This window comes from Pseudorasbora parva, chromosome 13, assembly GCF_024679245.1.
Source record: "Pseudorasbora parva isolate DD20220531a chromosome 13, ASM2467924v1, whole genome shotgun sequence".
Lineage (NCBI taxonomy): Eukaryota > Metazoa > Chordata > Actinopteri > Cypriniformes > Gobionidae > Pseudorasbora > Pseudorasbora parva.
Window position 1 is genome coordinate 34187662 of NC_090184.1, and position 16334 is coordinate 34203995.

The window sequence follows — 16334 nt, forward strand, 5'->3', positions numbered from 1 at the left end:
CATAGCTGTTTTAATCTTTATTTGAGGACTGAAAACAAACAGGGAAGAGGTACAATGCTGAATAAAGTCGTCCTTTTCGTGACTTTTGGACCAAAATGTATTTTCGATGCTTCAAGAGATTCTAATTAACTAACTAATGTCACAGATGGACTACTTTGATGATGTTTTTATTACCTTTCTGGACATTGACAGTATAATAATCATAAAATAATAATAGAATTTATTCATAAGGCACTTTTCATTCCGAAGAATCTCAAAGTGCAACAATGGAAAAGGGAAAAATAACAAAAAATGTATAAAAAGTTTAAAAAAATAATACAAACAATAAACCAACACATAACAGTTAAACACTTTTCTGAACAGAAAAAAGAGCTGATGGTGAAAGTCTCTGTAAGCTCCACAGTACACTGTAGTCCACTCCATGTTTTACACTTCACCCAGCGCTCGTGGCTCTATTGCAACATATTCCCAATTCGGCAGTGTCCTGATGACGTCGCCGAGGCATGACGCGCAGCTGAAGACCAGGTGAAGGGGATCGCTGTAGCTCCATGCAGGAGGCAAGCAAAGTTTTCCGGGCACTTCTGTGGACACACTGGGGTCGACGCAGAAGTCCAAGCCGTTCCACGGCTGCAATGCAGATGGAACAGCGACGCATCCGAGACTCAGCAGCCGAGAAGCAGATCATCTCAACATCATGCCGGACGCTGATGACGCTAGCCCAGTGTGAACTTCAGTCACCAAGCAGTTCAAGCCCGAAGGAGACTACCAGTGCACAGCCGACACCCAGAAGAGAGAGCAGCTGCAGCGAGCACCATCAAATGTCCTTCAAACCAGAAACAACCAATCCAACAATTCAAACAAAAATGGCAGAGAAGCGTTGGAAAACGGCGAAAGGTGAACAACGTCCATTGGCTGCCAGCAACAGTCCCAATTGTAGCTCTGACTATTTGACTAGTCACAGTCATAAGAAAATAAAAAAAAATCTAAATCTAACAGTACAACTAACATGATTTTTGGGTGGAGAAGCGGCGAACAGACAACGCCAGCGTCCTCTCCCCCTCGTTGCTCGGCAACCTGTATAGTATACATACACTTGCATACGCTCTAGGACTAAATATAAAATATCTTAAACTGTGTTCTGAAGATGAACGGAGGTCTTACAGGTGTGGAACGACATTAGGGTGAGTCATTAATGACATACATTTCATTTTTGGTTGAACTAACCCTTTAAGGCAGCAACTTTTTTTAAAGTGTATTTTTCAAAAATAATGGATGTTTTTTCCAAAACAAATATAAATGTAGGGTGACTAAGTCTCCTGACAGGTCAACATACACCCAGGTTTCCTCATGTGCTGAACAGTACTGACAGGAGCCTTAAGGTGTTGATTCGACCTGAGCGAACGATAATCACCAAACAACCACACAGAATCCTGAAGTTACAAGCATGAAATTACTTTTGACAGCAAATCTGTTTTTGCACCATCTCTCTTTTATCAGAGATCATTTTTCACTCAAATACAATGCGAGTCAACCCCTCAGTTCAGGCACTAAAACCAAAGCCTTGTTAAAATGTCCTGCTTATGACAGCGCTGACAGGAAGGCAATTCAAAGACAAGTGTGTGTAATAGAGAGGTGTCTGATGAAGCACTCTTTCCATTAGAGATAACGGGGGGAAGAAGAATTGAGACAATTTAACCACTGAAGTCTGCATATTAGAATATTCACTGAATTGTAAATATGGGAGCATGACCTTGTGAATTACAGCCCTGACATAAAATAGTAAAATGATGCATACACACAATCAAGACACAAGGCTTATTCCGAAAAGACGATTGAAAACTGTCCCGTGTAACACTATTAAGCCAATAGTTCATTCAGTTTCTGCAATGCAAGTAGAAATCTTAATTTGTGAATGTCTGAATTTCGGTGGTCTGAACTTAAAAAAAATCCAGTCTTCAAAGTTGGAGACTCAGGCCTCCTGGGACTTTGAAAAAAGAATTTACCATAATCAGATGGGAAAAACAAGTCTTGTGTGCATTCATAAAGTCTATGTGCCGTAGACAGGAGCTGATGTTGCATATCACTAAGCATTTGATTGACAGATTCTCTGTCTCTAGCTGACATGACTGTCAATCATCTTTTGCTTTAGATGATAATTATGAGAAAGATGCTAGCTATGATTGAGTTGTCTTCGGTTGGACTGTATTCCTTCTTTGGACCGCTAATCTGTTCCACCATGTTTCATCAAACATCACAAGGCTATAAAGCCATGTAAAAAAATTAAAAAAAAAATAATACATTTTGTCTAACAAACTAAAAATTCCATTTAGTCTATACTACATTAATAAGCTGACAGTTTATTTTAACCCAACATATTATAACGACCTGCACACATGGTCTGACTCTGATGCACACTGTGCCGGTGCACTTAGGGCGTGTCCGAATCAAACTTTGCTAGTTTAACGACAGAAAAAACGGTCGGTGCACCAGACGCATGGTCCAAAAGGGTTGTCCCTATTCTCTTAATGAGTCATGTGTGTTTTAGGCATAATGTGCAATAAACCAATCAGAGTCTCATCTCCCATTAGCTTAGCTATTTACAAGGCGGAATTTGCGAGTGGAAAGACTGTAATGCTTCTCCGGGGAGGAATCCTTTTATTTTTCCTTTTTTTCAAAATGTTTGTGTACTGTAATTAAAATGTAAGTACTCTGAAAAAGAAAGTATAAAAATTGAGTGTCTGTACTCTGTAGACCTCTCACGACTGTTTTAAAGACGGCTCATTATTTCCATTCACACCACCTTCTCCCTTCTGGGCTCTTTCCAAAGCCACGCCCCTAAAGCACATGAACATGCTACACCGGCCGCTCAGCTGGAAGACGCATTATTGACCTGAGTCGAGTGGAGAAGAAGGAGATGTAGTGACATCATGTCACGATCACATGTAATAAAAAAATTGAACTTTATCAGTATGAATATAAACACATAAGATGTCTTTTAGTACTCACTATCAAGCTAGAATACCGGTACTGGTAAAGTTTAAAATATATTTTTGTTTGATTCGGTAACGAGCTAGTTATATTTATAAGCCAAGCTAAAAACAGGTAGCATTGATACATGTTTTTTCAATAACATCAGTTATACTGTGATGAAGATGAATTTCGTGTAAGATTCATAACATATACTGTGTTTTGCATGTAAGAGTTTCCATGATGAAAACATTGTTGATTAGTAGTAGCTAAAGCTAACTTAGTTCTAAAAAAAAATGATGCGGTGTACTAGCTTTTACACATGCATTTTGTTATTTAAAGTTACATTTTGCGAAATTCAACACGACAGTGATCAACTTGAGCTAAGCATATTGAGTATTTATCATCACTACCATTGTAACTTTATGCTGAGTAATGTTATGTAAGCTATATTAGGCAGCAACGTGTGCTAGTGATATGCTTCATGAAAACATAAACCAAAAAAATGTATAATCAAAATGAAAGATTACCTGAATGAAGATTACCTTGTCTTGAACTCCTCAAATCAAACAGGTGCGCGCATGTGGGCAGGTCCTGTAGCGAAAGCGGTGGTTGCCATGGTAACGAGAGAGAGTGACAGTCGCCCAAGCCAATCATTTGTTTCGGTCCGAACGAAAATAATGAGCGGTGTTTATTGCAGATTAAAAAGTCTAGAGTCACTCGATTTTTATACTCTCTATTTCAGAGTACTTACCTTTTAATTATGTATTGACATATAAAGAAAGTTTAAACAAATTTGGACAAAAGTGTTTTAGATAATTCTTACCTACCCTACCTTTGAATCATGTATGGCATACAAAATATCTCTTAACATTATGGATTATATTACTTACCGTAGAACACTTTTTTTTAACTTTTGAAAGTTGAAAGTAATGTGTTTTGTTTCTTTTTGTACTTTTTGTTTTTTACAATGCATACATGAGTGTGCATATCAAAGTGACACACCGTTATGGGAATTTCAAATCAGTAGTTTAAAAAATCTTTAAACAAATGAAATAAACTGAAAAGCAACTTGCATTAATTAACTCAAATATCAATGCATACATTTAGTAAGTTAGTTCATCAAAAAAAGTCATGCATACCCCCAACCCTGATAATAAATAATCTTTCTCTTTCTGCAAAACGGAACATAAAATGAATGATGAACAATGAGAAAATGTAATCCCAGCTGGTTACCTGCTTGTATCTGCAGAAGTGATGGCAATGAGGGGGGGTGCTCTCAAGGGGAGGCTGGTGGGTCGAGGCTGGGACGTCTCTGTCTCTGGTTTCCTCTCAAAGTAATACTGCTCTGCCTGCCTGAAGGCCAAAGGGGGCAGCTGGATGGTCCGACAGGAAAGCCTTCGGACTGCAAAGGGCTCCATGCAGGACAGCGGGCATAAGTCTGGGGACTCTGGGGAACAATCTGAGACCTGAGAGGGTGAGAGTTTGATTAAGGTTTTTTCTCAATGTATTACAGTTTTACAGCACTTACATGACACTTTTATGAAAAATAGATAATTACATCATCATGAGTCATATTTAGGTTAATTTGTAAAAATTAGTCTGAAATTTTATCTGAAAGCTGATTCATTCTCACAAAGTACACAAGTACAGATTCTATTAAAGGTCCCGTTCTTCGCGATTCCATCTTTCAAACTTTAGTTAGTGTGTAATGTTGCTGTTAGAGCATAAATAATACCTGTAAAATTATAAAGCTCAAAGATCAATGCCAAGCGAGATATCTTATTTAACAGAAGTTCCCTTTCAAAGCCTACAGCGTACGGCCGGTTTGGACTACAGCAGGAAGTGCAGGGATGTAATGACGTCACTAGAACCGTTTGTTGACTAACCCTCCGCCCACAAGAACATGCAAAATAGGGGGCTCTCCAAAATTGCTCTCCCACCTCCCCGTTATGGTAAGAGGCGGGACCTTTCCGGGCAAAGTCCGCTAAGCTGCTGTCCAATCACAACACGGGAAGCGCTGGCCCAATCAGAACTCGTTACGTGTTTCTGAAGGAGGGACTTCATAGAACAAGGAAATCATCAGGCCATTTTTAGGACAGAGGAAACAGCGCTGTTTTTTAACACGCAAAACATGAACTCATGTTATATTGCACACTGTAAACATAATCAAAGCTTTGAAAACACGCGAAGAATGGGACCTTTAAACAATTTAGATTTTTTATTATGATGATCAATTTAGATGATCCATTTGTTATATGATACGTTTTAGGTGTGATTTTTTAGCCTTGCACTATATGGTAAGCTTAAACTTAAAACAAGTCAAATTAAAAAATATATATATATAATCTTAATGGACCATCTTAATCTTAATAGCTTTTAATTCTATAATGAATGAGTCACCTGTGTTCCATTAACCTTGGCCTAATTAAGTGTTTGAATATATAAATCTAAATCAGCCCACGTGAAAAGTTTTTACATTACTATATATATGGAAATCAGGCATAATAACAGGTAAAGTGAATGACACTGATTATCTCTTCATCACTGCCCCTGTTAGTGGGTGGGATAAATTAGGCAGCAAGTGAACATTTCGTGCTCAAAGTTGATGTGTTACAAGCAGGAAAAAAAGCGCGAATGTGTAAGGATTTGCACAAGTTTGACAAAGGCCAAATTGGACTGGGTCAGAGCATCTCCAAAACTGCCGCTCTTGTTCCCAGTCTGCAGACCATGTACACCCTTTCATAGAAACAGTATTTCCTGGTGGCTGTGGCCTCTTTCAGCAGGATACCGTGCCCTGCCACAAAGCAAAAATGGTTCAGGAATGGTTTGAGGAGCACAACGAGTTTTGCAGTTTGAGTTCGAGCACAAGTGTTGACTTGGCCTCCAAATTCCCCAGATCTCAATACAATCGAGCATCTGTGGGATGTGCTAAACAAACAAGTCTGATCCATGAAGGCCCCCACCTTGCAACTTACAGGACTTAAATGATCTGCTGCTAACATCTTGGTGCCAGATACCACATTACACCTTCAGGGGTGGAGTCCATGCATCAAAGGATTTTTTGTTTTAGCAGCAAAAGGGGGATCAACACAATATGAGGAAGGTGGTCATAATGTTATGTCTGATTGGTGTATAACAGCAAACTAGTTCATATGCAAAAATACTGGAAAAAGTATGGTTACCACAAAAATATTAAGTAGCACAATTAAAAGGTTAAAACAAGAAACATTACTTGATCACCGAATCAACATATCAGCATGATTTCTTAAAGATCATGTGACACATATCCATCAATTCATTCATCATTCTTGATTTGTGTTATCGTCAGTCCACTCCTCTTTTGACAATATGCTCTGAAGACACATGAGAGAACCGTCACTCCCTCTGGATGAAACAAGACGATATCGATTTGATACAGAGACCAGCTCTTTCCAAACAGCCTCAGGACAAAGTAGAAAACACAAATCACCATTGATTCACACAAAACGTCAGAGTCAAAGAGCACTCATTGTTCTCAGGCACTGATTTTGGCTACCCAAAACGCAATGAAAAAGTTCAATTACCCTAAAAGATAAATTATTTTATAATTCTTAGTCAAAACCCAATTCAGATCCCTGACTGAAGGGGAAATTAAGGGGTACCTGTGCTACAAAGTATTTTCTTGTTTTCTGGCATTTACATTTTCCTTTGTGTTCTGTTCTATAGAAACATCTCTCAAGAGATTTACATTAACCTTATCACCTCATACATTATTAATTACTTAATTGTGTTCACTTCGATAGCGCTGAAAGCAAAAACAAGGTGTTCCATGTGAACTGAAGCGTTTAAAATAGTTTTAGCCTTCAGGAACAATTAATTTACCTCTTCAAAAGCAAGCCGGTTAGATGCAATGTGTCCATTATTAATGGTTTAGGGGAGAAAGTGTTGATGAAACGGGATATATCATCTGGATATTCTAAATGTCCATGCTTTTTCGCATAGTCTCACCAAAATTGCTCTCGATTACTGCTGCAACATTCAGATGGCATGCTCAGAATGTGGCGTGAACGACATGAAAGCAATGGATCCATCTTGACTTGTGTCAACGGTTCAGGCTGCTGGTGTGAGGGATATTTTCTTGGCACACTTTGGGCCACTTCCATCCCTTTATGACCACAGTGTACACATCTTCTGATTGATTATTCCAGCAGGATAACAAAGCTTAAATCATCTCAGACTGGTTTCTTGAACACAGCAATGAGTTCCCTATTCTCAAATGGCCACCACAGTCACCAGATCTCAATCCAATAGAGCACCTTAGGGATGTGGTGGAACGGGAGATTTGCATTATGGATGTGCAGCTGACAAATCTGAAGCAACTCTGTGATGCAATCATGTCAATATGGACCGAAATCTCTGAGGAATCCAGCATCTTGTTGAATCTATGCCACAAATTATTAAGGTGCTTCTGAAGGCAAAAGAGGATCAAACCTGGCAGGTCTACCTAATAAAGCCGCCAGTGAGTGTATAAATCACACACACATAAAAATATACAGTGGCCCTATTTTGGAAGGTGGTAGAGGATTAAATTGCATTGATTTTTCACAAGCAATTTTAGCTTTGATGATCAAACAGATGTTACCTAAAAATAATTTTTACATTTAAATTTAAATCATTGCCACTTGACTGTGAAATAAGAATTTTGAACAGAAAATAAATGTATTTTGGCTCAAGGTGACAGCAAAAAACAATCCCTCACCTGTCTACTCGGATGGCACATCCCATGAAAAACACATTAACCACAAGAAAACATGCTCGCTTTTGGGGGAACACCCCAATCTTATTCCCCAAATGAAATATGCAAACCATCGGCCAGCTCATAAATAAATAAGCGAGTAAATAAATGAGTAAATCTTTGATCCATTTACCAGTGTTTTCAGAGACATTGAATATATCAACATTTTAATTATCATCACTGATGCTTTGCAGCGCTCCACTGCGTTGAAAGATTGGTAAATGTGATTTGAGAGGGGAATGATTAAAGATGTCACATGGATGAAGAATGGCACACAGATGAGGTACTTTATCAAGAGAGAGTTTTTGATATTTAACAGACTTCAAAGCAGATGTTTTTTTTCTTTCTACTTTTACTGTAGATTTAAACCCAAATGTTCTGAAATGATTCCTAAGAATTGCAGGGAAGGTAAATAGCCTAGACAGTTTAACTTGCCATTCAAACACTAAAGTAAAATGAATTGCACATTTAATAAAAAATATAAATTGTGTAAAGGAAGTTTTGAAAATTAAAATGGACTAAATGAGCTGTAACTCACATATAAAGACACTTAGATGACATTAAAAAGTCCTTAAAACTTTAGGCATCATTAAGTCCTGAAATATAGAGCTAAACACCATGCCAATGGAGCCTCAGCATTGCCCCGGGCTTTTGTGATGTGATCAGTAACGCAGGTTACACAGGTGATGACAACCGATGAGTCTCTTATCATGTAGCCTAGAGCTAAATGACAAAAGGTCACTGACAAATCTCAATTCATTAATCTTTCCAATGAAAGACTACACTTCTTCATCTGCCTCCTTGAGACTAGTCCTGTAAGGATATATTTTAGAGACATACTTCAGTATAAAACTTCCATACCGCACTATGAGGCTAAAGGCTATCAGGATTTTAAAAAAACATTTGATTTTATAATCTCGCAAACCACTAAATGGCAACCACCGTAAACTCGTCACTATGCAATGTGAACATTTTCAGATGTACAAGATTATAGTGTAATAACTATGACAAACAATACTATTAAGTAATTAAAATGTAACATTTGGGGATATAAAGCCCTTCCATAAATAGTTTTCTAAGGGTGAATGGATTCATTGTGTGCTGGGCTCAGAGTGACTGCTTTTGAGAAATGTTTCTGTTCTAAGACGTGCATTGTTTATTTCTGAAAAGCAGAATAATTTGTGAGTAAAATACAGAGGAAAAAATTATAAATGTAATATTTGACTTATTTTGAATAAGTGAAATATCAGTATAGAATTATTGTGATAAAGAATTTTCTTTCAAAATGTATATTAATACAAATCATATTCCTCTCTCAATATTCAATGAAAAAGAAAATGTTCACAGACTATCATTCAAATTTTCGGGGGCTGGTAAGATAATTATAATTTTTTTAATGAATACTTTTTTGCTAACTAAGGCTATTTGATCATTATTTGAAGTTTTATATATATAATTGTAATCTATTTGTAATTTAAAATGTAATTTATTCATGTGGTGCAAAAATAATTGTATAATCATCATTACTCTAGTCTTCAGTGTCACATGATCCTTCAAGAATCATTCTAACATGCATATTTGAAGAACGAAAAAGAAAAAAAGTATAACTTGTTAAAAAGAGTTGTGCTGCTTAATATTTTTGTGGAAACCATAATAAAAAAAATCAGGATTCTTTGATGAATAGAAAGTTAAAGAACAGCATTTATTAGATGTTTTTGTCACATTAATGTCACTTTTGAAAAATGTAATGCATCCCTGCTGAATAAATGTATTAATTTCTTAAAAAATACAAAAATAAATCTCCAGTTCATGGGTCACTACTTCCGGGGTTTCAATCTTGGACAACCACTTGTTCACAGCTCAGATCATTAATCACTGCCAACAAACTGTTTGCAAGTACTGGTAAATAACCCATAGGGTGATATACCGTTTTACAAGTTAAAGTTTTTTTAAACATTCTGCAAGGCTTCAGATCTACTATATCTCAGGTGAAAGCAGTAATGATTTCCCTTTGTTGCCATTTGCTTCTTTAAGTGAACATCTTCATGAAATAGTTTTCTATTTAAACCTGTACCATCTGTTCTTAATCAGTCAAAACAAGCTGCTCTTTCCATTGGTGCCCACTAATGATTAATACTCATCTTAACTGACACGGATAATTACTCAGTGCTTGCATATTGTCCAATAAAATGAATAAAAGTTACACATATTAGAGGTTAATTGTCTGTGCATGTGTATGGCATGAATGATTTCAGTGCACTTACACTCTCCAATTGACTTTCTCCACTGCAGGCATTCTCTTGCATTGTTTGTCCCCCAGATTAAGGGTTAGGTTACAGCCTCAAGATGTAGGAAGTCCTAGAATAAAATAAAAATATTGAAAGTGAGAGTTTGATATCATGCAGATCACGAGACTCTATGGGGGGGAAAAAAGTGATAACGCCACATGAACAAATGCCCACATTTTAGCTCAAAATCCCATTTTAACAAGGAAGGAAACTACCACCATACAAACAAATATTGTACAGTTATGGCACAGTGGCAGTTTTGCATGAAAAAATAAATATCTGCTTTCAAAAGCATAGACTACAGAATTCCGCATGTACACTTACATACACTGAGCTGTCACATATCTCATTACGTTTATTATAATCATTGCAAGTATTTGATATGACCTTGGAATGGTGTACGGAATCTTAATTAGTGCTTCATAAATAATTCAAGAGGTGGAATAAACTCACCTTCAAATAAGGTAAAAACCAAACAGAATCTTTGACAGATGGTAGCTGCTTCAAATAATCTAAAAACCTCAAGTTAGCATTTCAATACTTTCCTCTAGGCATGTTCTGTTTAAATATAAGCATGTAAATCCATCATTTTTAAATGTTAAATTGAGATTCTGGGAGGTATTCAAAATCCTAAAACATTTTTTTCCATTATATGGGTGGGTGATTATTCATGTCAGTGCATTATTATTTGGGTAGGCAAGGCTTCTTTTTTTAGGTATATAGTAACATCAGTCAGAACATAATTCACAAGTGAAATCAATCTTTTCTCCTGAAAATGCAATCAGCACAAAACTGAATATGACCTAAAGCCCCTTGTGGAAAATATGGGTTACACTTTTTTTTCTAATCTGCACTCAAATTTTATTCATAAACTATTTTATATTTTATTTTTAAAATATTATTTCTTTGCCTCTTGTTCAGTTTTAACAGTTTTAAAATTTTCAAAATTCCCCTCAACACTTTCTCACAACTTAATTTGATTGTGTTTAATCAACCTAATATATTTAAAGCTGCTGTCTGTAACTTTTTTTTGTGTTCAAGATTTACAAAAATTATATAATGAGAATGTACAACATGAATCCATTTTCCAAACTGCTTACCCTGAATCAATATGGTACACTTAATAAGTGTTTATTATTGGGACTATTTCAGACCAGACTGGTAGGAACCACTTCGGAGGTGCACGGTCCTTGCGTGACTCGCCGTAGACAGTTACGGACTCCAGCTTTAATTAAGTTTAAATGTACTTAATTAAAGGTGCTGTATGTAAGCATGGCAGCTAGTGGTTGAAATGGGTACTGCAGACCAAATTCAAAATATTGTAATGTTTGCCCTGCCCCCTCCTCCTCAGACCTGATGCTTATAGGCAGGCTGCCAGTTTAAGGACACGCAACAGGAATGAGCGCAATTGACATTGGAAGGCGAGGAGGCTCACACTAAGTTGATGAGTTGCTTTATCCGTGTTTTAATGTGCTTCTGTTCAGAGATTTTTAGATGGATGCCGAAGCTTTTTAGGACGGGTAGAATCTGCGATCTTTGACCCAGTTTGTTTGCTGGCTGCCATGGCAACAATATACCGTGTTTTCGCCAAATGGTAACCTGTGGTGTTGAAATACTATTGGGCAAACTGGCAATGTGTGTTATCGCACAGAAACAGAAACAGAACGTACATTTCAAAGTAAAATAACTTTGTACCATTGTTTTCCGGTAAAGCAAATATGTGAACTCGGCATGTTTCCTAAATATCTGCAACTATGTTATGGTATTTTTAAGCTTTAGTACAGTCAACAACTTACATACAGCACCTTGTATACATACAGCATTATTTGTATTAAAACTATATGAATATTTTTTGTTGACATAACTAACTGGGCAGTGGATCTGTAGTTCCCATGCTTTGCAATGAACTTGATTAGGAGAGTACATTTAGGGATTAAAGTGTTTTTCAGTAAAGGGAAAGATGATGCTATAATGTTTGTGTTTAGTGTTCAGTTATGTTTGACATTTAGAGGAGTTTATAATGTTTTTGAATTTTGTGGTTACCATTATGCAAAAGAATGGCGCATGTGTTTAGGCTTACACTCAGAAAGTGTAAATGTGGCGTTAACTTAAGCCTAATAAGCCGACAACGAACATGGCCATGTATAGGTGGTAACCCGTTTTCTTTTATCAAAGTAAGTAAACTGCTTAACCAACAATCTCACAGCAATTCATACATATTTTACGAGGTGGCTTATTCGTACGAATTTGTACGGCGGCATGCGTACAAATTCATACGTTTTTAGCTAAATCACACAAATTCATACAAGTGAGGTCGTACAAATTAATTCGAATTATCCACCTCGTTAAATACACACAAATTGGTCGGCTTATGTTTGGCTTAACCATGAACCGGTCTGAACATGTTTTTTGCTTCTTACCCCATTTTCGCACCGCATTTAAATGCATTAACCTGCTTTCTATCGGATTATTGAAGTGCGCCTGTGTGATAGGTGACAAAAATGCATAAGAGAATATTTAAATACATCCAGCGAGTGTTTTGTACGAATTATTGTAAGAACATACATCACAAACGCAGACTCTTTTAAGACCCAGAAAATTGTACAAATGTGTTCTCATCTCATGCAGCATAAGTAGAAGAGGTGCAGTCAAAACGCTGCATCTGTAACTGCATGAGAGAATAATTTGCCACTGACACGTTGCCAGCTTTATTTAACATCACAACCGATGCAACATTTTAAATACTCAGTCAGATACAGAAATTATTATTGACGTCACTACAAAGAAATAAGTCGGTTTATTAATAAAGTAATGTAAACACGGTAGGGCTGTTTCGAATGCCATTTTTTGAGCTTCGAAGCTTAGGTGGCAATCAATATCGAATATTCGAAGCTTCGGTGGGTGGGGCTAAATATATAATAATAGTGTCGGTTTGCATTTGTATCATCTTTCACGACTTCACGTTTCACTCTTCGGCATCGTAAATGTGTTGCGGCAGACCCAGTGGAGTGCAGTGTTGCATTTGGTGCAATATGATCAGGTGGCACACATTCTTTTAATATTAATAAGCATTTAATAATCTTTTAAATAGAACAGTTTCCGGTATGCATTACACGGGCAGGTTTATGCTCCGAAAACGGACAGTGCACAAGTGATACAAAACACAAAGTCTGTTGAGAGCAAGAACTTTAATAAGGTATTAATAACGAACCTTTCTTTAAAGCAAATGAATCCCAAAACAGAAATAAATTAGTAACACACAGTGATTTCAATGAACTGTAATAAATAAAGAACACGGTAGCATGCTTATAAACAGATGAATAAGAATAAATGAATTGTTTTTAAAATGACACAAAATGTAATATCTATTACAATTAGTTTTATTCTATATAAGGGATTTATTTTGTCTTATTCTGACTTTTTGTTAATTTAAATCTTTAAAATGCGCGCTTTTATTGAAAGCATGTTGCAGTGTTTTTTTTTATTTATTATTATTATTTCAAGCATGAGTGAGAATGAGTCCGCGACGGAAGTCACGTGTTGAAAAAAAAACACGAATATTCGAATCTCAAAACTGAAAATCGAATGCCACCTCACCGAACGAATATTCGAATATTCGATTATTCTAGTACAGCCCTAAAACACGGTTTACTTTTGTTGTTAATTTACTAGTTTGCATGTTAGTTGGGAAAACTGGTTATTTCAATAAGCTTATATTTGTGAGTTACCAGCTTACTGGTGTGCCTGTAAATGTGTTCGGTCAGTGACCTCTGCTATGCCATGTGCCAATATCAATTTTTCATGTTGCAATTAATTGCTGAAGTTTTATCACGATATACGATATTATCACAATATTGAAATAAGTTGCAAAAAAAAAAAGTGTTGCCATAGCATAACAGCTTTAAGAACTATTTTTGTAATAACAAAAATAACTGAATGTTTAAATACAATAATACAATGCACCAAAAATATATACAGCTCTGGAAAAAAAACTAAGAGACCACTCATTGAGAAATCAATGAGAAATCAATGTTAAGTGGTCTCTTGATTCAGAGCTGTAAAAAAAAAAATCAAACAGATTAAAGTGCAAAAGAATTAGGCTATAAAGAACAACAGGTAATAAATTAATATAAGGTCTCATTATTTAATGCATTAATTAAGATTGAGCAATAGCTACATTTGTTACAGAAAGTATAATGTTTTTGGTAATGTTAGTTATAATACTGATCATTGTTAGTTTTATCTTAGGTCCATTAAAAAAGTTATTTTGATTTTAATGTTATTAAACAGTAACTGAGAAATTAACATTACTTAGAATGATTCATTCTTTATAAGTGTTTTTCATTGTTAGTTTGGTAATAATGAATTAACATGTTAACTAATGAAGTCGTATGTCTCAAAGTTTTACTGAACAAATAATCAGAACAGTTCTAATTATTAGGGCATGTTGTAGTACAGATTAAAACATAAAAATGTTTAAAATAAATAGCCTATTAAGTCTTTAAGTATTAAGTATTTGGTGCTGTGATGAACAACATTGAGATTACTAAAAACGAATGGCTGTTTTAAAAACTACACGTGTTTTTTTTTTTTTTTTGCGGGGTTTCCGGGGTAACCGCTGCATTCTGCAGTTCATTAGCGCCCTCTGCTGTCACTGAGTGGCACTTCAGCAGCGCGTCTCCTTCACCCGTTCATGTGCTTCTCATTTACACCTGAGCGCTTCCCTTTGACGCAGTGGTGTTGAGCATTTATACGGTTGATGGGTAAAGTATTCTTGAGTGCATTATAAAAAAATTATAAATTGTTAATAAATTATTATTTACGATATTTTAAAGTGCCCACGATAATAATATTGTGCATATTCATTATCGTGATAAATCGCATTATCGAAAATCAGCACGTCTAGCCAGGAGTGACACCACTCTTTTCTTATTTGTTCATTAAACACATTGTGTATAATGATGAATGAAACAACTGATCTTCCAATTACATTTTTAAAGGTTGACAAGAACAAACTGAGCTGGACCAAATCATTGCATGAATTTGTTTTATATGATTTGGGGCTACACATATTTATTTGAAGGAAAACCTGCCCTCAATTAAACTGAGTTTGTCCAATGAGTTATTGAGTGTGTCCCTGTTACAGTGTAATTATACATTTAAGTACTGAGTAATATTAATTAACTACATGTACAATAAGGTAAGGGTAGGATTGAGGTTTGGAATAGGGTTAGATGCATGTAATTATGCCTAATTTATAATTATTACTATACATGTAATGTGTAACAAGGGCACATGAAAATAGTGTCAATCAAAAATAAAGTGTAAATTAATTTGGGTGTAACAAAGTTTGTATCAAAAGAAATTATTTTAATTAAAAACATTTTTAAAGAGGCAGCTATGAGGGCATTTTACCCCTAAAGAAGGACAAAGGGTTCTTGGAGGGACTATAGCATAACAAAGGCAATAGGTTACAATTCAAAAGGACTCTTTCAGCCAAGAGGGTCTTTAACACCGTTATACCCACAAACCAAACAGTCAGAACAGAATGGAGGGGAATGGAGAAAAAAAAAAAACATTTGTTTTCAGTTCAAGCTGAAGTTGAAGTCAACAGACTTAACACAAATATACAGAATAAGATAAGCTAAACTTGCAAAATGCAAATATACAAAACCAAAAATCTTTTCTTGCAGAGCATTTCCTTGGTCATATTGCTAGCCATCCAACATAAAATGTCTCACCCTAAAGAAGGGAAAGAACGGCCCTAAAGGGTAAAAAAAAAAAGGTACCCTATATAGTATTTACAATCTGAAGTCTCTATCACCATCTAGTGGCTATATTGCAGCAGACTAAACTCACATTCCCATATGTTTAACATGCTGAAAGTTTCTATAAACAAATGTATGATATATAATGAATTTTTAAAAAAGTATTCTACTAAATACCTTCATTACATAATATTGCTATGCTGTTAATCATGTTAATAGCTATAACTCTTGAGCTATATGTGATTTGTACTAACTTTTATCTAAAAATGATCATCATAAAACAACTACAGCTCCCTTTACATTGCACTATTTACAGTGGAAAATCGTGTTTTTCGAAAGAGGCCCCATGTCTCAGCGTAACTGCTGAAAATATAAACTCTCTCAAACAATTATTTCCCCAGGCAAATATTTGTGAGTGTCACAGGCTAAAATAGGCATATGTCAATTATTGTTTACGGAATATGTTCCGTGGGAAGCACAACATAACCTTTTCCAAATTCTTTTTGGCCAAAGTTCGTCAAAGAAATCCATCAA

General features: G+C 35.9%; 1 protein-coding gene across 2 annotated transcripts in view; it reads right to left on the minus strand.

Moving 5' to 3' along the window:
* The window catches only part of LOC137038998 (3',5'-cyclic-AMP phosphodiesterase 4D-like), a 181629-nt gene that overhangs the window by 149428 nt on the left and 15867 nt on the right, over positions 1 to 16334 (minus strand). The window contains exons 4-5 of one of the 2 annotated variants that reach the window (XM_067414092.1): positions 10009 to 10102; positions 4204 to 4436 (exon numbers count right to left, since the gene is read on the minus strand). In XM_067414092.1, coding sequence (XP_067270193.1) covers positions 4204 to 4436; positions 10009 to 10050 — 275 coding nt within the window. In that variant the 5' untranslated portion in view covers positions 10051 to 10102. Of the gene's footprint in view, positions 1 to 4203; positions 4437 to 10008; positions 10103 to 16334 lie in introns of those variants that run through there. The other variant, XM_067414095.1, reaches the window with a different exon arrangement.